Raw genomic sequence first — 23,266 nt, forward strand, 5'->3', positions numbered from 1 at the left:
ATCGTTGGACATTGATGTTGGCCTGACGTTGGGTTCTGATGTCAACCCGATTTTTATTACCATACAAAATGCAACGTCCCCATGATGTTGGGGTACAACATCAGTCCTGCACCTAATGGCCATTTGGGTCATTATACAGTAATCATCTGTCATCTTCTCTTCAGTGACATCTGTCTAAACAGTCTCTAAGTCTAAGATTTTGGACACCTTCTTGAACACTTTTAATGCGTCCAAACAGTTTGCTGCATTTATAAATCGCCCATGTCTTGAGGTAGTTCATTACGATGCTATTTACCTCTTTACTTCTATGTGTGATTTAATTAGACAGGAATTACAAGGCTAATTTTTCTAATTCTTTTGGTACCCTTTTGTTGTGCTAGGTATCTTTTGCAAACGGTACCCAAAAAGGCATACGGTTTGCTTTTTGGTCGCTTTTGACAGTGTAAATGGCCATAAAAGCATACCGAACCATACCATACCGTACCATCCAGTGGAAACAGGCCATTAAAGGCCTTGTGAAATTTAAATAAAGTTTTAAAGTTACCTATAACCTAGTGTGGTTCAAAACATTGACAAAATTTCCATTTAGAAGATATAAACCTGATAGAAACATCCAAAGCAATTCTGCCAAAATGGATCAGCGACTTGTTTTTGACGTCACCTCATACTTCTCATCGAATCTTCTGACCAATCAAATGCACTCTAGCATCTGACATGCGCCACCCCTATCAAGACACTGCTTTTCATTTGATGCTCTTCAGCTCAGCCCACTCTCACTGGCAAAGCATTGATAAAAACAAAACACTATTGGCTGTTTTTTTATAAATGGGAGGAGCCACTCAATGTCCCGCCCTGTCTTCTAATTTTAGTTGAGATTAAAAAAAATGCACATTTCAAAGCACATCACAGGAAAAATGACGTCACTGCCTACCTTGGGTCGCACAGGAAGTCAGTGCTTTCTCCATCCGCCCTCCAGACCAGCCACTCCCGAAAGGACGGGTGGCAGAACATGCGCGTTTTGTCTCGACGGCCGATCAAAAAGCAGGAAAGAGCGTCCATGCGCTGCTGGAAATCCTCCCACTCCAGTTCTCCAGTCATGAAGCCTGCATTGAGCGCCCGGAAGAGCTGCTCGTCCGTCAGAGGATGCAAAGACGCCAGCGCCACATTCAGCAGCGGCAGCACCCGCTCAAACGCTGAGGCTGATGGGAATTTCATGTTGCACTGCAGCAGGTAGAGCTCAGACAGAGACACAGGTATCACCTTATAGCTGGAGCTTTTAATGACCAGGTGACCCTTCTCAAAGAGGTCCAGGGTTAGTTTTAAATAAAGATACGAGCCTTGGCTGCGGGCGATCAGGTGGGAGCTGAGTTTGGAGATGTTTGCTGGGTCGGCTTTGCCATTGATGGCAATGTTGCTGATGATGTCGGGGCTGTGGTCGATACGCTGCTGGATGTAAGAGGTGAGGTCAGAGGTTATGTCCTTGTTGTCATGGAAATCATCCAGAGAGATGACAGGGAAGGGAAGGAGATTGGTGACTTCCTGTGAAATACACACACACACACACACACACACACACACAAAAAGTTATTAAAATATATGTTTGGCTTTCATGCAGGGTTTTAAAATTTTGGAAGAAATGTCATGTAATTGATGTAATTGCCTTACATCTTAAACGCACATTAGCAAACATAATGAATGAAGGAATAAACCAAGTAATTATTAAAAGTTAATAATTAATTAAAATAAATTAAATTTATTACTAAAATAATTAAAATAAATGAATAATCGTATATATATATATATATATATATATATATATATATATATATATATATATATATATATATATATGTATATATATATATATATATATATATATATAACGTCGATACGGTACATAACCAGATATCTAGCACTGGATCTGGTAAAACACGAACGTGCCTTTCCTTTCAGACACTAGTGGAGCACGAGGGATCATGGGACTGATCATGACATGAAGAATATGATTCCTGACAGATGGAAATTTGGCTGCAAGGAATAGAGAATTTAGGTTTATTTTCACAACAATACCACATTATAGCCAACTGGTGCTGTTTATTCCTGTCATTTGTTTTTTAGATTTTTGATAAAATAACCCACCCTGCAACTTGGGATTCAACAGCTGTTTGCTATTAAAGGAGGGAGCAATGGAGACCAGTATTATTTATGGAACTTTGTCAGACTTTGACAGGGACTTTGTCAGTAACTGTTACAGCTCATATGAACCAGCTTCTTTTTCCTCCGGATCACAACATGTAAGTGTGATTAAAATGGTTGCCTCGTTTCGTATAGTTTGCAAAATGTGTACTGTTTTTAATTGTAAGTTGTAACTTGTAATTGCTCTGCACAGCTTGTAATCACTCATCTTTTATAGATCAGGGCTCTCTCAGGTTAAATCGATATGGGGCTATTCACATATTGCGTCCATATTATCTCTCTGTTTCTCGCGCTGAACACAGTCGACCAATCACAACAGACTGGGTCATCGGACGAATCACCACAGATTAGCCTCACACTAAGGAGAGGGTTTGGGAGTAAATGAATCGCTGAATAAATCAAATGGAAGTCGTTGGGATATATACAGTAGGTAAAAGCAAATGCATATTATAAGACAATGAAATAGTTTTCTGACCTTGCATGCATATTTGCCTGTTGTTGGAAACCTTCAAAACCAAAATATGACCTTTTATAATGTAAAATAGGGGCTCTTTAACTCACTAATAAACAAATAAATAAAAATGTATATTATACAAGATTTTAAATGTGATTTTAATTGTTCAGACACTTTGTTAGCAAGTTGTTTCCCTACTTTTCATTTTATTAATAATGTGCTTTTCTAAGACCCAAAGCGCTACAATAACAGAGAAATCAAACATGCAATAAAATACAAGTATACATAAAAAACAACTTCTAAAATATAAACAGAATAATCAAGCATTTCTTATAGAATAAGGAACAGCATTCCATAACCTAGGTGCAGCAACAGAAAAGGCTCTCTACCCCATTGATTTTAGTCTACAGGGTGGCTGTTGAAGGGTGAGAGTATCAGCAGGCCGCAGGGAACGAGAAGGTGTGTACTGAGAGACAATGTAACAGATATAGGCAGAAGCGGTGCCATGTAGAGGTTTATATGCAAGTGTGAGCATTTTAAAAATGATACGGGACCGAACTGGGAGCCAATGCAAGCTATAAAGCACATCAGTAATGTGCTGCCGTGGTGGAGCGCCTGTGAGAATGCATGCTGCTGAGTTTCGAATGTACTGCAGCCGTTAGATTAGTTTAGCAGGTAAACCAACAAAGAGTGCATTACAGTAGTCAATCCTGGAAGTGACAAATGCATGAATGAGTCTTTTAGCATCTGGTTGAGTGAGGTAAGACCTAATTTTTGCAGTATTCCTCAGATGATGAAAAGCATATTTTGTAATGCTCTTGATGTGTGAGTCTAGTGATAGATGAGAGTCAAAAAAAAAAAAATCACACCAAGGTTACGTGCTTTGGTAGATGGACAGTATTATCCAAATACAATTTAAACTCGCTATCTTTGAGAGTGGCTGCTGGTGTGCCAATAAGGAGTACCTCTGTTATAGAACAATTCAATTTTAGAAAATGTGGTGAATCCACATTTTAATTTCCTGCACACACTCTAAGTGGATTGAGGCAGTAACAGACAGATTGGATTTTGAGCTGATATAAATTTGGGTATCATCAGCATAAAAGTGGTATGCCAGTCCATATTTGCTGATGATATGCCCCAGTGGAAGCATATAAATGCTAAAAAGTATGGGACCTAAGACCGACCCCTGAGAGACACCACGGCAGACCCATCTGAAATCAGATTGATTATTTCCCATGACCACTAATAGCATACGATCCAAAAAATAAGATTTAAACCAGTTGAGCACAATGCCAGTAATACCAAGCCATTTCCCCAGCTTATTTAACACTATAGAGTGACATCCCGTATCAATGCCTTCTTGAGCATTTTAAAAAAAATGTTGGACCAGAAACATCTAAAATCAGCTGTTTATGATTTAATAAGTACACTAAATGTAGACCCCATTGTTTCTCTCAGAGAATTTTGGCAAAATGATAGTCCACTCCTCCTATAATCTTTAGATTAGTTTCACAGGCTCCAACTCCTTTGCTTGAGAGTACTTTTATAACATTAAAAACAGGGTACATTACTACTGGTTTGTTAAAAGGACAGTTCACCTAAAAATTTCAAATTTACTCACATACTAACTATTTACTCAAATTTAAAGGTCCAGTGAAATTAAAATCATGTTTTTTTAGATGTTAGTATAAGTATGTTTGACTTCATGGATATCTATAAGCCAGTGTGGTACAAAACAATGACGAAATTCGCATATAGAAGACATAACATTGATAGAAACATGTAGAGCTTGCAGTTTGTCACTTCCGCCTAAATGGATCAACTTTTTTATATGCTTTAGCTTCTCATTAAATCTTGACCAATCAAATGCTCCCTAGTGTCTGACATGCCCCGCCCCCTTCAAGAGGCTTCTCATTTGCTTCTCATTTGATGCGCTTGAGCTCAACCACTCTCACTGGCAGAGCAGTGAGAAAAACAAAAAGCTGTTGGCTGCTTTTTTAAAAGGGGAGGAGATACTCTATGTCCTGCCCTCTTTTCGTTATTCAGTTCAGATTACATTAAACAACTAATAAAAAACAGCACATTTCAAAAGCACTTCACTGGACTGTTAATATATTTTTTAAAAGCTAGAAACCTGTAACCATTGACACCCATAGTAGGAAAAAACAAATACTATGAAAGTTAATGGTAACACATTTCCAGCTTTCTTTAAAATATTTTCATTTGTGTTCAACAGAAGAAAAAACTCATTTATAAAAGAAATAATACATTTAAAGATGGTGAACATGCAATGCAATGTAAGGCTGCTCCACAGATTTCACTTGATTAATGCCAAATTAGTAAAAACCTTTCCTGCTAGAAGTGATGCCCGTCATTGCTGCATACCGTCTCCTCCTAACCATATCCATATGTTCTGGAGTTGCCCCCACAGCTGACAAATTTCTGGTCCAGTGTTTGTGATACACTTAAAAAGCTTTTATCATAAATCTAATCCCTAACCCCCTTGACAGACCTTTTTGGCATTTCAGAGAAAGTGAACTTGAAATCTCTAGCTGCATAAACTTGAGAAGTTAAGATGTTTACTTGCAGGATCTCTCAAGTCTTTTTACAAGACCTGAAATCCTGTTTTAGAGTATATCAAAGGCTTACACTGTTCTTTTGATATCAGTTTTAATACACAGTAAACTACTGGAAAGAGGGAATATTGACTCCTTAGAGGGAACTTTTCATCTATTTAAACAGTTTATTTTTACTCGTTTACTCATTTTTTGTAACTGAGCTTAATTTATTTGATTTATTTTCTCTTTTTTTCAGAGGAGTTGTTTCTGTTATGTTTTGAAGGGATAGCAGTAAAATAGGAAAACGAAGACAGGCTGTGGATTGAACATAAAACAACTAAGTTGCCCTTAAAACCATTCGTTTTAAATAAGTTGTTTGAACAAACAGCAAAACAATTTTTTTTTGTGTATATAATACAAATGTATGGTCTTGTTAAATACCAGTAAAACGATATTAAATGTCTTGAAATATTACAAATATTGTTATTATTTTGGGAAATTGCTCCACATGACATTTAACAACATATCTAACATTTATTAAATACAATTATATAATAAAGATATTTAATATAAAATACAGAATAATTAAATACACATTTTTTTCTAAATTTCAATTGTTTTAGGAAGTTGCTCTGTATAAAATGTCACAAATGAACTCGCTAACCAAATAAAAATACAAAACACATATAAAATAAGGAAAAAAGTAAATGTCTCAAAATATTACAAATATTGTTAATATTTTGCCGAGTTGCTCCACATGGCATTTCACAATTTAACTAAAAAATAAATGAAATTCATATTTTTCCAAGAAAAAAAATTATACATTTAATAAATTATTGTAAAACAAGTTATCATGTTTGTTGAGTTGCCATACATGCTTTTTCACTAAATAAATAAATAAATAAATAAATAATTAAATGCACATTTTTTTAAAGAAAAAATTCAAAATGTCACTAAATATTACAAATATTGTTACTATACTGTGGAGTTGCTTCACATGGCATTTCACAACTATGACAATTAAATAAAACACATTTTCTAATGAAGCAATCTAAATGCCACCAAATATTTCAAATATTATTATTTTCAAATATTATTATTTTTGGGAAGTTGCTTCACATAATACACTACCCAACTTGTCAGTCTTGTCGCCTATCAAAGTTTTAGGAACAACAAATAATAACTTGACTTTTAGTTGATCATTTAGTATCAGAAGTGGCTTATATGAAAGGCCTCTAGATTACCCTTATTTTAGCTAAATAAAATATGATTATGCTTTAATTTTTAATTATTTATTTTTTTATTAATTAATTATTTAATTTAAGGTCTGACTTTGCTTAGACATAAGTCTTGTCACTTAACAGAAATAATGTACAGTATAGAATATAAAGTCATGGAGCAGTGGAAAAATAATGAATATTGAGTCTGACTTTAATGAGCTTGGAGGACTGCATCCATACATCTCTGCAGTGACTCAAATAACTAATTAATAAGTCATCTGGAATGGCAAAGAAAGCGTTCTTGCAGGACTCCCAGAGTTCATCAAGATTCTTTAGATTCATGTTCAATGCCTCCTCCTCCATCTTACCCCAGACATGCTCAATAATGTTCATGTCTGGTGACTAGGCTGGCCAATCCTAAAGAACCTTGACCTTCTTTGTTTTCAGGAACTTTGATGTGGAGGCTGAAGTATAAAAAGGAGTGCTATCCTGCTGAAGAATTTGCCCTCTCCTGTGGTTTATAATGTAACAAGCAACACAGATGTCTTGGTACCTCAGGCTGTTATCCACTCTGCAGATCACTCGCACGCCCCCATGTTGAATGTAACCCCAAACCATGATTTTTCTTTTACCAAACTTGATTTCTGTGAGAATTTTGGGCCTAAGCAGGTTTCAATAGGTCTTCTGTAGTATTTATGATGATTGAGATGAAGTTCAACAGATGATTCATCAGAAAAATCTACCTTCTGACACTTTTCTAAATGTTCAACTAGAAGTCAAGTTATTATTTGTTACTCTTACAACTGGAATGGACGACAAGACTTTTGTCAGGTAGTGCACTTCACAATGAAACAACATTTATTTAACTATAATCTGTAATCAACTTCAGAATAAAACATTTCCGATATATTAAGAAACTTGACACAAAATCTTAGACAGTCAAGAGGGGTCCTCTCGTTTATTTCTTCCTACATGTTACTTGGAGCACATGACTGCAAATCCAAGAGGACAAAACTTCACAAAATGGGCATTTTCAACCAAATTCCTGCATAACTGAGATACAGTTCGCATTAAAAAGCGACAGAGCTTTCCGCCTGCTTAATGGAAAGACATCCAATTAAAAAAGAAAAAAGGCTGGGATTTTAAAGGATGAACCTTCACTTAAAGCCGCTGTTCTGCACTACAGCACAAGAGTAACGACCACCAGCCTTCCCCAAGAAACCCCTATTTCTTGAATAATTACAATTTCATTCAGATTACGGTTTTGTACTGTGACTTCTGACAACAGGGAGCTCTTGATGACTACAAGAGGGAAAATTAATGAATACTACAAGGACCGAAAGAAAGAAGTCTGTTCGTTTTCATCTTACTGCGCATCATCTGTATGCAAAACATGACAAATGTTTTCACGTTTAAAACAACTTCAGAATTAATGTTGTCGAATAAACACCGGCAGCCTGCCTGTGTGGGTTGTCTGGCACTTTTGGGTCACTGCTCTGAGAAGTAGTGAGCGAGAGAGAAAGAGACGGCGTACGTGTGTGGAAAGAGTATAGGGACACGCGTAGCATCTGCGATGTTGCATCACAGCTCTTATCCCCTCTTACATAAGCTCGGTTCATACAGGCCAGAGTCCAGCTCTGATCAGACATGGATTACACACACAAAACATACTAGCCACTGACCAGCATCCAAAAATTACCATATTACTAAAGACACATCAGGACACTCAACAAGATAGCTTTTTATAAAACCAACCAAATGGTCTGGGTTTATACTATTATAATTTTAGGACAAGTGAAGGCTTATGTACTTATTGCAAGTTATTCACTTTTGGCTTGAAGCACGGGTATCCAAACTCGTGTTTTGTATGGCGGGCGTCCCAGAGAGTTTAGTTCCATTACTACTTGAGTATGTATTACATTTGAATTTACTACACGACCATTAGATAAGCATTTTCTATATAGTATGAATGCAAGTAGTATGAATGGAACCAACGTCAGTTGCGTGGCAAGTAAAGGCTTATATAGGAGCAGCGTAGAACCCCCATCAATATCCTCTTCACTATACAGAGGCGTAAGGACCCACAAAGACCACAAGTTGAGCATCCCTTGCTGGTTTCACTAACACCACTTCCTAGCTTTCCCATGTGGTCTCCCTTCCAAGTACCTAAAGGGCGCAGCTCTGCTTACCTTCAGTAGGCGACCATGTGAGAGTTGCAGAGAGCTAGCAGTTTCATACTATATAGCAGGGGTGCTCAACCCTGGTCCTGGAGATCTACCTTCCTGCAGATTTCAGTTGCCACCCTTATCAAACACACCTGCCTGTAATTATCCAGTGCTGTTCAGGATCTGATTAATTGGTTCAGGTGTGTTTGATCAGGGTTGGAGCTGAACTAAAGGTAGATCTCCAGGAACAGGTTTGAGCCCCCTGCTATATAGCATCAAAGTATGTGTTTTCGGACACAGACTCATACTAAGGGGGAGATGAAAATGGCTGTATTACCTACCATTGCAAAACCCATAAAGCTAACTTGTCATGTGAAGCATGACAAGCCAATCATGAAGCCAATCAGATAGCTGCTTTTAGTTTCCTTCTCTGCATAATGACACAGAAGCAACGTTAGCTTTAGCTGTTATGCCAGGCTAATTATTCAGGCTTGTTTTCAATAGGCTTTGGTATGCTAGAAAGATTCTCGTAGGTGTAAAATGAAGCAAGTGTAAGCTAAAGTATGGATCAGATCGGATTTCCAGGACTGAGTTTGAGCATGATTGTTGCTAGAAAGGGATACAGCTACGACCAGAAGTTCATTCCTTCGTTCATTTTCCTTCAACTTAGTCCCTTTATTCAGGGGCCGCCACAACGCAATGAACCGCCAACTTATCCAGCATGTATTTCACACAGCGGATGCCCTTCCAGCTGCAACCCAGTACTGGGTGTCATCCATACACACATATTCACACACATACACTACGGCCAATTTAGTTTATTCAATTCACCTATACCTCGTGTCTTCGGACAGTGGGGGAAATCGAAGCACCCTGAGTAAACCCACACAAACACATTACCAATCACATTACCAATTAGCTGTATTCTATTGTACAGTAATGTAAAACAGTAATTATACAGAGTATTATTCATATTATTTATTAAATTACCTTTGAAATTCTGTTTAACACCTACCCCACCTCAACCCTAAACCTACCCCTGAAAGGAATGTAATAATAGTACATGTTTTAAAATCCCTTGAGGTATATATTAGTGACTTATTTAGGGTATAGTTTAAGGGTGCAAAAACTAATAATAATAACAATAATAGTTATCTAAATAAACATTACCACCAGGTTGGCCCGGACAGTCACAATCAGCTTGAGCCAAACAGGAAATTTGGAGATGATTTTGGTGACGAAGGAGGCGATGGTGTCTCCATAATCTGGTTTGTGGAACTCTGCCTCATTTAGTCCATCCACAAGGATGATGTAATCCTCCTCAGGAATCTTCCGCTCTGCACAACAAAACACAAACAACATGTTAAAGACGTACTTTAAGTCAAATGTGGTCCAGACTCTCTTTAGAGTTTGTGTCCTGGCATAACGTGGGTGTTTCGGTTTTTGTTTAGAAAAAAAAAAAAATAACAGGAACAATGTTCAATCCCAAATGTGTACTATAGGTGCTTTTAAAAAACTCAGCACAATGAAACCCCGCAAGCTTCTTTCTTCCACCATATGTTGAGTAGGAAAAAGTCCCAGCAGTGTGTAGAGAAACTCACAGTTTTTACCACTTGACAAATAAATATCTTATTTTTTCACATAAAAATGAAAAATGTGTCATATTTAAGCCCCAAAACAAGTTTACTTTTATTGTGAAAAGCAGATTAAGCCTTCTGCCTAACACCTGCTACACTTACTGCTACAAAAGAAAGTAAGTGGTGTTGGAACAGCATGCGGCTGATAATAATGGCATTATAATACTTTTAAGGTAAAGTATTCCTTTAATGTCACAATCTGTAGTTAAATTTAGGGTTTTGAAAATAAACTGTACATTTTAAAAAGCAAAAGTAGGGCTTTATCCACAACCATTTGATTTTATCACAGAATAAGTGCATCTAATACCAAAATAGAAAAATACTGAATGAAATTTGGCTGTGAATCAAGGAAACTGAAACACGGCCAACACTTATTTTTCAAAGATTCTTTTGACTGGAAAATGGAGAGAGAAAGTCAAGGATACCCTTAAAAGCATCTCCACATATTCTGAAGTAACATTTGCCATTCAAGCCCGCCGTATTTATTATTATTACTGCAATAAGAAAGTACTTATACAACACTGAGATCATTATTTAGAATTAAATAGTGTTTGATTATACTGTAGATGACGTTCTATTTCTAAAATTGTTTGATGCCTAAAATACTATTTAAACAAATATATACATTTAATAAATCAGTTTTTTTTCAAATGCACCAAAATATATTACCTATATCGCTTTGACTGCCCCTCTACCAAATAGTTGACCATGTTTTTTACTGTTTTAAAGAATGACAGTTAAAGTCATTTAAAGAATGACTGCTTTAAATAATGGCTTACAAACAGCATTGTTTGTTTACAAAAAATAAATAAATAAAAAGTCAAACAAACTTAATCCTGTAGCACTACAACACTTAAATTTAGTTTTATTGTAAAAAAATAAATAAATAAAAGAAGAATATATGTTAAATGGGAATCTGAAATATTTTATGGCATGCTTTTTTAAATAAAATGGTCTTTATATTTTCAGATTTTTTTTATAGTATATGAAATTATGGGATGTAATGAAAAAATGCATTGAGTGTGTTAACTAGCGGCATTAAAAATTAAGAAATGCAATCCATTTTTTTTTTGGCGGGGTAGTTGAACATTCACAAAAATAGATAAAAATCTTCATTTTCAAAATGAGGTGTACTCGTTTACATTGAACACTGTACATAGTTAGCCTGCAGTATACATAGTGCCCTTTTCAAAAACGCAACATCTATGTTTAATGCATTTTTTTATTTGTGTATTGCTTTTCTTCAAAAAAAAAAAAAAAAGATTAAAAAACAACGTTTCACAAAAGAGCTGGCTCCTTGAGTATGGGATTTGTTCAAAATAAGAATGGTTTAAAAAACCACAACGTATTTGTTTTAATAAAAAATAAAGAAAAATACATTTATTATGATCTGTGATAAATCATAGAATTAGAAAAAAGATAATTTGCCCTTGTGAAATGTAGGGCTGTGCAAGTAATCGAAATTGAATGGCAATCACGATTTGAAACGTTGCGATTAAATGATATATATTTATATTGATTAGCTAATGTATATTATTATATTGATATACATCATTAATTACGCCGTCTGTGTGTGACAGAACAGTGCAACAGAACTATGCGGAAAACCCACAATCAAAAAACAAACAGGAAAGCGCAGACAAGTGTGATGATGGCGTCTGCTGCTTTGAAAGCATTAAAAGATAAATTATATCAAAGAAAAACGGCATGTTGGTCATTTGGGAATATTTCGTTTCAAAGTCACAGACACCAAACAAAAGCAGGTCATTTGTAAGAGCTGTCGCTGAATTGTAGTCACAACACGAGGAAATACAACAACCAGCTCCCAAAAAGCACAACAGGTGGCTAAATAAGGTGTGATTGAACTAAAAAACTGAATTGCAAATCGAATCGTGATCACAATATCAAAAAAAAAAAAAGTAATTAAATATTTTCACTGAATCGCACAGCCCTATGTACAGATGTCATCGAGTTATGTTGACATAAACATATGTAAAATCTGTTTTCCCTCTCATTATTTTATCTTTAATCTGATGTTACAAACCAAAAACACTTATTTTCTGTTGTTGTTTTTTTTGTATCAAGAGTTCAGAGCGTCAGCTCCATCTTCATTTCCATACTCGAAATTTGCCCAAGCCTCATTCTCCAAAATTCCTGTTAAGTCCTTCATCTGTCGTTCCTTGTGATCCAAGCCGTTTCTGAGGACCATCTGTTCACATCCATACAGGGCCAGATTAAATGAGGCAAGAGCGCTCTTCTCCCCCCCATTACCCCTGAGCAAACATATTTAGTTTTTATTTGATGATGTGATTAATGACAGCAGCATGCGATGCATCTCACCTTTGCGCAGAAGTGTGAGAGGCTCCAGGACTCCCTTTCGGAAAGCGGCTGCAGGGTCCTGGACGCAGGAGCGTAAGCTGAGCAGACTCTGCAAGTGTGTTTCTCTGAGTAACAGCTCTCGATATGCATTGAGAAGAGGAGCTCTGCACAGTAATGCAGACACACTGTGCACAAACTCAGGGACCAGGCATGTGTATGTGTTATCAGCCTGACAGTAGTGATACGCCACCACCTACAACAGAGAGGAGAAGATTAAGAGTTTTAGAGAGTTGTTTATAGTGGCTGATTAGTTTGATTTCTATCATTATTTACAAACCAAATGCATTTGAAAGTGAATAAATATCCTGACAGTTCTTGGCTCCATTTCCCAAAAGCATTGGAAACCTACTGTAGATATATTGTAGATACAACTAGCACCAGTGGTAGGGATGAGCGACACCACGTTATTTTATATATATATATATATATATATATATATATATATATATATATATGTATATATATATATATATATATATATATATATACCAATGGTACCAATACTTTCTGTTACAATTTTAACGATACAGATACCAATACTGCTTATTATTTTAAATGTACAGTGCATCCGAAATGGATGCAAAATGGATTAAAATAATTTATTTCCTCAAAATTCTACGCACAATACCCCATAATGACAATGTGAAAAAAGATTTTTTGAAATTGTTGGAAATTTATAAAAAATAAAAAACCTGAAAAATCACATGTACATAAGTATTCACAACCATATTAATTTGGCGCTAAAATTTAAGCTCAGTGTACAAAAAAACACCAAGAATTTTTACAGAGAAATGTATTTTTCCAGGAAGCAATGACATATTGCCATTAAAATCAGTTTTTGTTTGTTTTTTACTGTTTCCTTTATTTAAAAAGCCAGTTTTTCTTCAGAAAACATACACAAATTACAGTTGAAGTCAGACTTATTAGCTCCCTTTTTATTTTTTTTTAATTTTTTTTTATAAATATTTCCCAAATGATGTTTAACAGAGCAGGGACATTTCCACAGTATGTCTGATAATATTTTTTCTTCTGGAGAAAGTCTTATTTGTTTTATTTCGGCTAGAATAAAAGCAGTTTTGGATTTAAAAAAAAAATTATTTTAAGGTCAAAATTATTAGCCCGATAATAGATTAATAAATTTGATAGTCTACAGAACAATGTGTAATTGCCCTAACCTGCCTAGATAACCTAATTAACATAGTTAGTTAAATATTATTTACTGTCATCATGGCAAAGATAAAATACATCAGTTATTAGAAATGAGTTATTAAAACTATTATGTTCGTAAAAGTGTTGAAAAAATTGTCTCTCTGTTAAACAGAAATAGGGAATAAATTAACGGTGGCTGATAATTCAGGGGGGTTTAAAATTCTGATTTCAACTATAAATATAATCAGATATAAAATATAAATAAACATTTTCTCAAATATAAGAATGTTTGTGTATATTAAAAAATATACATAGAAATATACATAACAAACATAAAAAATATACATAGTACACACACATATATTACGTGAAACACGTTTAATTTTGGACGTAATTAATCCCATTAACCCCATCACTTCAAAAAACATGAATGAACGTTGTAAATTATGTTAAAACAAACAATACAACTAATTGAAATTAATTTCTTCTCATGCAATCTGCGAAATTCAACAGCGGAATGACGTCAGTGACAAACACATAACACTCAATATATACCTCTGAATATAGACTTAGTATCAAAAACTCATTAGTTAACAACAAAATCTAAAGAGAAAAATATTTATACTACATTTTAATTGTTACTGATGTCTCATTTATTAAACAGTCCTTGCCATGTTTGGAAAAAAGGCAAGTTTTTATGACAGCCACTGTTTAAATGTGGGCTTGTTGCTATTCATCCCTTATTCCAAAAGGAGAATATGCTCACTATTTAAATGTGTACTTTTAAAGAATTATATACAGCAGATGTGTTGATAAGTTATGTTTGCAGAAAGCACAGGTGGTACAGAATGTGTCTTTTTTTTTTTAAAGCTTCATTGTGTGTTCTTCCTTTGGGCAGGAAAGTTTTGGTTTTGAAAGTTACAGCACTGCAGGTTTTCAAAACTCGCAGAGCTCTTTTATCTCAAAGATCAAGGAAAATATGATTCCTCATGATATAACCCCTTTATGGTTTGTTTGAATATCATGAGTCCCAAATCGTTCTAAAACACTGAAGAAACCAGGCTTTTGAACAGAAGTGAGAATGAAATTGTGGCCTGAAACGACTTTCTACTGACAGATGGCTGATTAAAAAGATGTGACTTGAAGATTTAACAGAGAAGGTTCGGGTCCAGATGTAAATGGAAAACACACGCACACACACTGGCAAGTGTTGAATATGCATGTGGCAAATGTAGAGTTTGTCTCTGTCATGGAATGACACATCTAAAACATCACATAAAACTTCCTGTGTATTTATAAATACAGAAAAGCTGCTCAGTGGAATCTCTTTATTTGGCTGCAAACAATTTTAAAGGGCGTCTAGTTTTAAAATGACTTGATCTAAAAAAATTGTTTGGCAGTGGGCGCTATTAAAGTTGAGGTGTTCTGAATGCGTGGCACAAAACCCATTGATAAAACAAGAATTGCATGTGCAATAATTGAGGAAGGTAATTGATTAAGGTCCAGATGTCAGATAAGTCCAGCATCTACAGCAAACTAAAGGTATAGATCACCCAAAAATGAAAGATCTGCCATCATTTACTCAACCATGACTGGTGCAAATTCGGTTAGAGCTTTTTGTTCTGTTGAACACAAAGATATACAAAAAAAAAATGACTTTCATGGCATCAGTGATGGACATAACTGCACTATAAAAATGGGTTTACTCGTTTGTCAGTAACGAGTAATCAATCCAATGACGTTTCCCCTGTTACAACGTTGTTACTGTTACAGACAATAAAATGCATGTTACTATAATTGAGGACACCAAAGTGGTTTTCATGCGAGCAGTGTCTCTCTCAGCCAGCCAATAGAACCAAACTTTAAAAACACTAATTTTCCCTCGTTGAAATGAAAGGCAAGAATGTTTGTTTAATGCAACTTATGCCCAGGAAAAAAAGAGTCTATTTGTGTTGGTAATAAGTCTAATCTAATGAAGCACTTGACATCATCATGAAATTAGTGGCTAAGAATACAGGTGATGATATGAGCTCTGCTACCAAAAGAGGATGCGAAGCCACAGCATCAACGCAACAAAAACTTTGTTTTTCCACTGCAAACACAGAATTAACAAAATAATATCAAAACCAGTAATACAGTTTCTATATGTTCTAAACCATCTATTGTGTTTCATTGTACAACTATAGTAATAATAATATAAGGATATGTTGAATTTGATGGTTTACTCTCACATTGTCCCAGAACAACATTAAAATAGTGTGTACTACTGTACAAAGCTTTATATTTATTTTAGAGTCATTTGACAGTAGATTGTTTTAAAGTAACGCAATAGTTACTTTTCATGGTAATTAGTTAATTTTATAATAATGTAACTCAGTTACTGACCCAGTTACTATTTTTGAGAAGTAACTAGTAACTATATATATATATATATATTACACCATTTCAGGTGACTACCTCTAGAAGCTCATCAAAAGAATGCCAAGAGTGTGAAAAGCAGTAATCAAAGCAAAAGGTGAAGATCATAGGACATATTTTATGTATATAATTCCACATGTGTTAATTCATAGTTTTGATGCCTTCAGTGTCCAAGAAGTCAGAAGTTCCAAGAGTTCAGTCAAAGCAGGGTGAATCAGCTTTTAGCCACTATGCCCCTCGCTGCTGGAATCAGCTTCCAGAAATGATCAGATGTGCTCCAACATTAAGCACATTCAAATCAAGACTGAAAACACATCTGTTTAGCTGTGCCTTTACTGAATGAGCACTGTGCTGCGTCCGACAGATTGCACTATCATGTTTTTCTCTTCTTCTTCATTCTTTCATATTACATCTTACCTGTTTTTATGTTTTGTTTTGTTTTTACGCATTTTTATTATTTGTTTTTATTTTACTTGTTTCTTTTATTCTTGTTTATGTAAAGCACTTTGAATTGCCATTGTGTATGAAATGTGCTATATTAATAAACTTGCCTTGCCTTGCCTTGCCTATATATATATATATATATATATATATATATATATATATATATATATATATATATATATATATATATATATGGTTTTTAAATATATGAGGGTGAGTAAATAGTGGGTAATTTTTTTTTTGGGTGAAATGTCCCTTTAAGGCACCTATACTGTATATCCATTATAAAAGTATAAAAAAAATAACTTCAATTTTGTGGAACATTAAATGCAGTTGTCATTCCTGAAACATTACGGTTGTTGTTACATGGCTAAACATGGATTTACACAACCTGCTAAGGGAAAACTACCTGAACAGAGCTAAAGTGCGTACCTTGCCAGCCAGGCGTTTGACGGCGCCCTCTCTGTGCCGGTGTGTCTCTGGGGTCGAGGGGCAGCGAATGGGACTCTGTGATGCAGGGTTCAGCTGACTGCTTTGAGCAGCATCTGACCCTCGATCTACAACACAAACACAATTCCCAAATTATTTCAGAAATTCAAGTTATTACAGCACATAAATATAAATAACAGTCACTATAAGTGCTAAATGTACACAATGTACAAATATATATATATATATATATATATATATATATATATATATATATATATATATATATATATATATATATATATATATATATATATATATATTTATTTATTTATTTATTTATTTATTTATTTTATTTTTATTTTTTTATTAAACCTATTCTTTTCAGTAAAACCTATTAATTATTTTTTCTAAGTTCAAAATAACCTTTTTATTAATGAATGTAGCTTATTTATTAATGAATGTAGTTTATATTTGCATTATTGAATGTAGTTAAACATTAATCATTTGAATCATTTCCATGTTTAATCCTTTTTAGCATTACTACTCCAATCTTCAGTGTCAAACAATCCTCAAAAACATTATTCATTCATTAGTTTCTCTCAATCCATGAATTGTCAGGGGTCGCCACAGCAGATTTAACAGCCAACTACTCTGGCATATGTTTTATATCCGCATTTCATATAATCTGCAACTTAGCACAGTCCTGGGAAATAAACATTAAAATATAAATAAAAAGAATCCTAAAAAGCAGGCATCAGATTCCACAAATCTATGAAGCAGAGAAAAAAAAATTCAATATTGATAATTAAAAGAATAAATATTATTGATTGAGTACAGTTATAATTAAGACTGGAGTAATAATGCTAAAAATGTAAGAGAAAACAGTCATTTTAAATTGTCATAATATTTCATACTTTTTATCATATTTTTTTGATCACATAAATGCAGCTTTGGTGAGCAGAATAAGCTTAAAAACATTTTATAGGAGGCTCATTTCACAACAACAACAGTTGAATTTTACCATTGTTGAATCCACTCAGCTATCGGTGGCACTTTTAGCTTAGCTTAGCATAAATCATTCAATCGATTTAGACCAATAGCATCTTGCTCAAAATATTCAAAATAGTTTTTTTTATGTTTTATTTATACATTGTGAAACATTACAAAAATTTACAAAGACATAAACATACAACAATAAGCAAATACACTGAAGAGTATTTTGAGCAAATAATAACAATAAAAATGAATAAATAATAATAAATAATAATAAAATAATAAAAGTAAATAGATAAATAAATAAAAAACAACAACACTAGTGCAATCTTATATAAAGAAAAAACAAGTCTACAATATGTTGACCCGAAATAGTTTCCCGTAAAAGCTGGGCATTAGGGGGTAGGGACTCAATCAGAAGAAGCAGGGTCAAGCTGAAGAGTTTGGAAATATTTGCGAAGGGGTTCCCACAATTTAATAAAAAATAGTGGTAGTTCGGTGAAGAGAGTACCTAATTTTTTCTAATTTTATAAAATAAAGAACATTTCTTATCCAACAAGTGTGAGAAGGAGGGTGAGGGCTCTTCCAGTTCAGAAGAATTAATCGCCTAGCCAGAAGGGTTAAGAAGGCTACAAAGTCTACAAAATGAGAGGGTAAAGTGTGGTCGGGCGAAAGGACCCCAAATAAACCAATAATTGGACATGGTGTGATATCAACAGTGGTAATAGCTGATAGCGAGAGAAATATTTGTCTCCAAAAAGAAAGCAGGAAAAATAGTTTTAATAATTTTTAATAACTTAAAATTTTAATAAAAGTTTTAAAAAGTTAATAAAAGTTGAATAACTCTTCTGTAGTTACATCATGTACTAAGACCAAAAGAATATAAAAAGTTGCTATTTACAAGCTTAATATGTCTAGGAACTGTGATCTCATTCTGTCATAAAATTTTGCTGCTGTACCATGGCTCCGGCAGGCACAATGATATTATGCAGTGCTGTTACCTAGTTATGGAATATATTTTCATTTGTTGCGTAGTATCATTACCTAATGGTCTAATCAAATTTAAGGATTTATGCTAAGCTAAAAGTGCTCTAGGGGACTTGTAAAATAAACATGTTTCCAAAAAAGTGGAGCTTTGATTTATATTTTTAGTTTAAACTACTGTAGGTGTTGCTTGTTTGTTTTGATTAGTTCTATGTGTTCAACTTAAGTCATGACATATACAAGTGATCCAGGAATTCATTTTTATTTCTACTTTCTATACAGCTTATAGTGACATTTAAAGGCTTAACTAGGTTAATTAGGTTACCTCGGCAGGTTAGGATATTTAAGCAAGTTATTGTATAACGATGGTTTGTTCTGTAGAATATCAAAAAATATATATACCTTAAAACGGGGTTATAAATTTTGACCTAAAAATGTTTTTTTAAAAATTAAAAACTGCTTTTATTCTAGCTGAAATAAAACAAATAAAGAAGACAAAATATTATCAGACATACTGTAAAAATAATTATTTTTATTTCAACTGCATGTACGGGTCAGAGACTTTCATGTTTCGTCTTTTTTATACTCCTAAAATGCATAAATCTGATTAAAATGTCAAACTCTTCCACAGTTGTCCTCTTACTCTGAGGTGTAGCTTCAGGACTGCTAGAGGCGATCTGTCTCATTCGTCCACCATGACAACTGAGAGCCACCAGCCGTGAAATCACTGCTGTCTTTCCAAAACCGACGTTACCGATGATCACAGCGCCTTTACCCTCATCGGCATCTCCTCCACCCGCAAGCACCTCCTCCAGCCGCTGAAACAGCCAATCACGGCCCACAAACACAGCATCCATAGAGACACTGGGGACCTCAAACAGCAGGGGTTTAAGCATGATGTCCACTGGTTTGTAGGGTGTGAGACGAGCTGCGGGAATCGAACAACATGAGTGTTAAAACAAACCACACACACACACATACACACACTCTCAAAGCCAAATCAATGTGGGATGCATTTATGCAGAAATAAAAATGAACCTTTGAATTGCTCACAGTAAACATGAAAATAAACACAAAAATGCTTTTATTTTGCTGCATTGTCAAAAGAGAAATATCTGATGTTTCATGGAATATTACATCAAAATAAAATGATCTTTAACTCAAACACATAGGGTAACTAACAATTGTAAAAACGAAGAAACTGTAATTTCAAATTTAAATATAATTGCATTCAATTTGTGGTTTATTTATCATTTTTATTATTATTTACAGTTGAAGTCAGAATTATTAGCCCCCCTGTTCATTTTTTCCCCCCAATTTCTGTTACTAAGAGCAGATTTTTCCAACACATTTCTAAACAAAATTGTTTTATTTACTCATTTCTAATAATTGATTTATTTTATCTTTGTCATGATGACAGTAAATAATATTTTACTATTTTTAAGACACTTTTATACAACTTAAAGTGACATTTAAAGGCTTAACTAGGTTCATTAGGTTAACTAGGCAGGTTAGGGTAATTATGCAAGTTATTGTATAACAATTGTTTGTTCTGTAGACTTTCGAAAAAATTATATAGCTCAAAGGGGCTAATAATTTTGACCTTAAAATGTTTTTTAAAAAAATTTAAAAAACGATTTTATTATAGCCAAAATAAACTGATTAAAGAAGGAGTAATATAATCAGACATACTGTGAAAAGTTCCTTGCTCTTTTAAACATCATTTGGGAAATGTATAAAAACTTTTTTAAAAAGGCAGCTAATAATTCTGATTTCAACTGTATATACGAGTCAGAGACATTTAGGAATCTGCATAAACTTTACAGAAGTGATTTGTTATACATCGAAAAAAATGGAAGTAATATGTCCACTTTCATGCTTTTAAAACAATTTTGAAAAAAGGCCAAAAAATAAAAATATATATGACACCAATTTGCTTTTAACAAGTTATTGTCTTAATTGCGAGATATGACTAAAATATTTTAAAATACGAAAAATATATATATGTATTAGTTTAATATATATAAACATATATATTTATGCAAATATATATTCTCCAAGCACCACTTTTATATATTGTGACCACTATTACAGTATACAGTGCTCAGCATAAGCAGATCCCTCACAAATCTTTCATTTAAATTAATATTTTCTAAATGAAGCTTTACAATATTATATTTGTGCATAAACATTAAATTAGTCAGTGCTGAAGCCAAATCTGGAGCTTATCTAACAAAATAAATTGATAATGATAATGGTCCAAAAACGTTAACACCCAAATTTAAATATAGGAGAAAAAAAAGCAAAAATCAAGACAAAAATAAAAAATATTAAAATTTTGTTGAAATTACTTTGCAATTTTTTCCTCAATATTTGCATAAATTTAATTACATTATCTTTCTAGTTCTAAAGACGTACTGAAATTAAAATATTATTTTGATAAATATATCTGTTTAATAAATCTGTTTAATAAATCTGTAAATTGCCTGAATTAATGGATAAAAATATTCATTTTCAATGCAAAGCCCTGTATATTGTTCCACTTACATATATATTGCTTATAAATTTGTCTAAATATATGTAAAAATTACTTAAAAGCATCTAAAATATATATATATATATATATATATATATATATATATATATATATATATATATATATATATATATATATATATATATATATATATATATAAATGCCCCTGACTTCTTGCTGACTAATAGGCAAAACCTAGGGTAGAAGCAAAGTTTAATATTACAATTAATTAGTATCTAGGATGCACTGTAATTGTTCTCCTAAAAATATTCAAAATTATTTTTTGATGCATAAACTGTAATTGCAATAAATTACATAAGAGTGGGTGTCTTCTGTAAATCCTGATAAAATACATTATGGATGTTTTTACTTGAAAACTAACAATTTTCCAAAACTCCAAATCATATCTAATATATTTTTAATATAATGCTACAATAACAATCTCCATATATTTATAAAAACAAAAATAAAATACTGTAATGTTCTGAATTGTCTTGTTGCTAATAATCACAGTGATGATATTTCACTCGTCCTTCCATGTTATTGTTCATTCATAAGAAACAGAATATAATTTCCCAGATTTTTAAACAATTTTGAGTAGTCTTCATATATGAACTGAACTACTCATCTGTTTGTCATGTAACAGCATTATACAGCATCTAATAGCAATAATACAGGTCAATTGTTGTGTTTGCATCTCATTCAGTATGTGTGTAGTGGTTCACCGGCACCTTTGGTCTCTTGGCTGCGGCTGCCTGTGTGAGCTCCATGCCAGGGCAAACGCATGGAGGAGCGCTGCGGAGCGTTCCTCTGCTCGTCCAGATAGCGCAGCTCCTCCAGCTTTGTGCTGCTGGTGGCTGCAGAGAGAAAGAGACTCGTTTAGGGCTGTGTTTGGCTCATTTGCGGTGGAGAGATTACAAGCCACCCCTGTGATCTCTGTGAGGAACAAACACAATCTGCTGCTGCTGTAAGTGGATGAACACGTGTATCTAACACCCCCGCCCACCCCCTAACATACACACACAGATTTAAACACAGACACAGACAGACAGACAGGCAGACAGACAGACAGACAGACAGACACACAGACAGACAGACACACAGACACACAGACACACAGACACACACACACACACACACACACACACACACACACACACACGCACACACACACACACACACACACACACACACACACACACACACACACATATATATCAGGGATATATCAGTATAATTGGCATTTCATTAAAGTTTTTAAATAATTTAATTGGTTTATTGTTTTTATTGTATTAAATAATTTGTTTTAATTGCAGTATGCAATTAAAACTTTAAGCAATTTTTTTTAATAGTCTACATAACAAACCATTGTTATACAATAACTTGACTAATTACCCTAACCTGCCTAGTTAACCTAACTAATCTAGTTAAGCCTTTAAATGTCTCTTTAAGCTTTATAGAAGTGTCTTGAAAAATATCTGGTCAAATATTATTGACTGTCATCATGGTAAAGATAAAATAAATCAGTTATTAGAGATGAGTTATTAAAACTATTGTGATTAGAAATGTGTTGAAAAAAATCTTCTCTCCATTAAACAGAAATTGGGGGGAAAATAAACAGGGCTAATGATTCTGACTTCAACTGTATATTCAGATTATAAGCAAGTGTAAGTAATATGAAATGTTCACATATCTTTT

At 33.9% G+C, this 23,266-nt stretch overlaps 1 protein-coding gene across 3 annotated transcripts in view; it reads right to left on the bottom strand.

Moving 5' to 3' along the window:
- The window catches only part of tanc1a (tetratricopeptide repeat, ankyrin repeat and coiled-coil containing 1a), a 161,308-nt gene that overhangs the window by 36,471 nt on the left and 101,571 nt on the right, over window positions 1-23,266 (bottom strand). For all 3 annotated transcript variants that reach the window (XR_015493221.1, XM_087256687.1, XM_087256686.1), the window contains exons 8-13: window positions 22,300-22,425; window positions 19,676-19,960; window positions 17,056-17,180; window positions 12,574-12,805; window positions 9,767-9,933; window positions 932-1,539 (exon numbers count right to left, since the gene is read on the bottom strand). Coding sequence is in view for 2 of the 3 variants with exons in the window: in XM_087256687.1 (XP_087112813.1) it covers window positions 932-1,539; window positions 9,767-9,933; window positions 12,574-12,805; window positions 17,056-17,180; window positions 19,676-19,960; window positions 22,300-22,425 (1,543 nt within the window). In the remaining variant the exon portion in view is untranslated. The remainder of the gene's footprint in view (window positions 1-931; window positions 1,540-9,766; window positions 9,934-12,573; window positions 12,806-17,055; window positions 17,181-19,675; window positions 19,961-22,299; window positions 22,426-23,266) is intronic.

This window comes from Danio rerio, chromosome 6, assembly GCF_052040795.2.
Source record: "Danio rerio strain M-AB ecotype USA chromosome 6, GRCz13ab, whole genome shotgun sequence".
In the NCBI taxonomy this organism is placed as follows: Eukaryota; Metazoa; Chordata; class Actinopteri; order Cypriniformes; family Danionidae; genus Danio; species Danio rerio.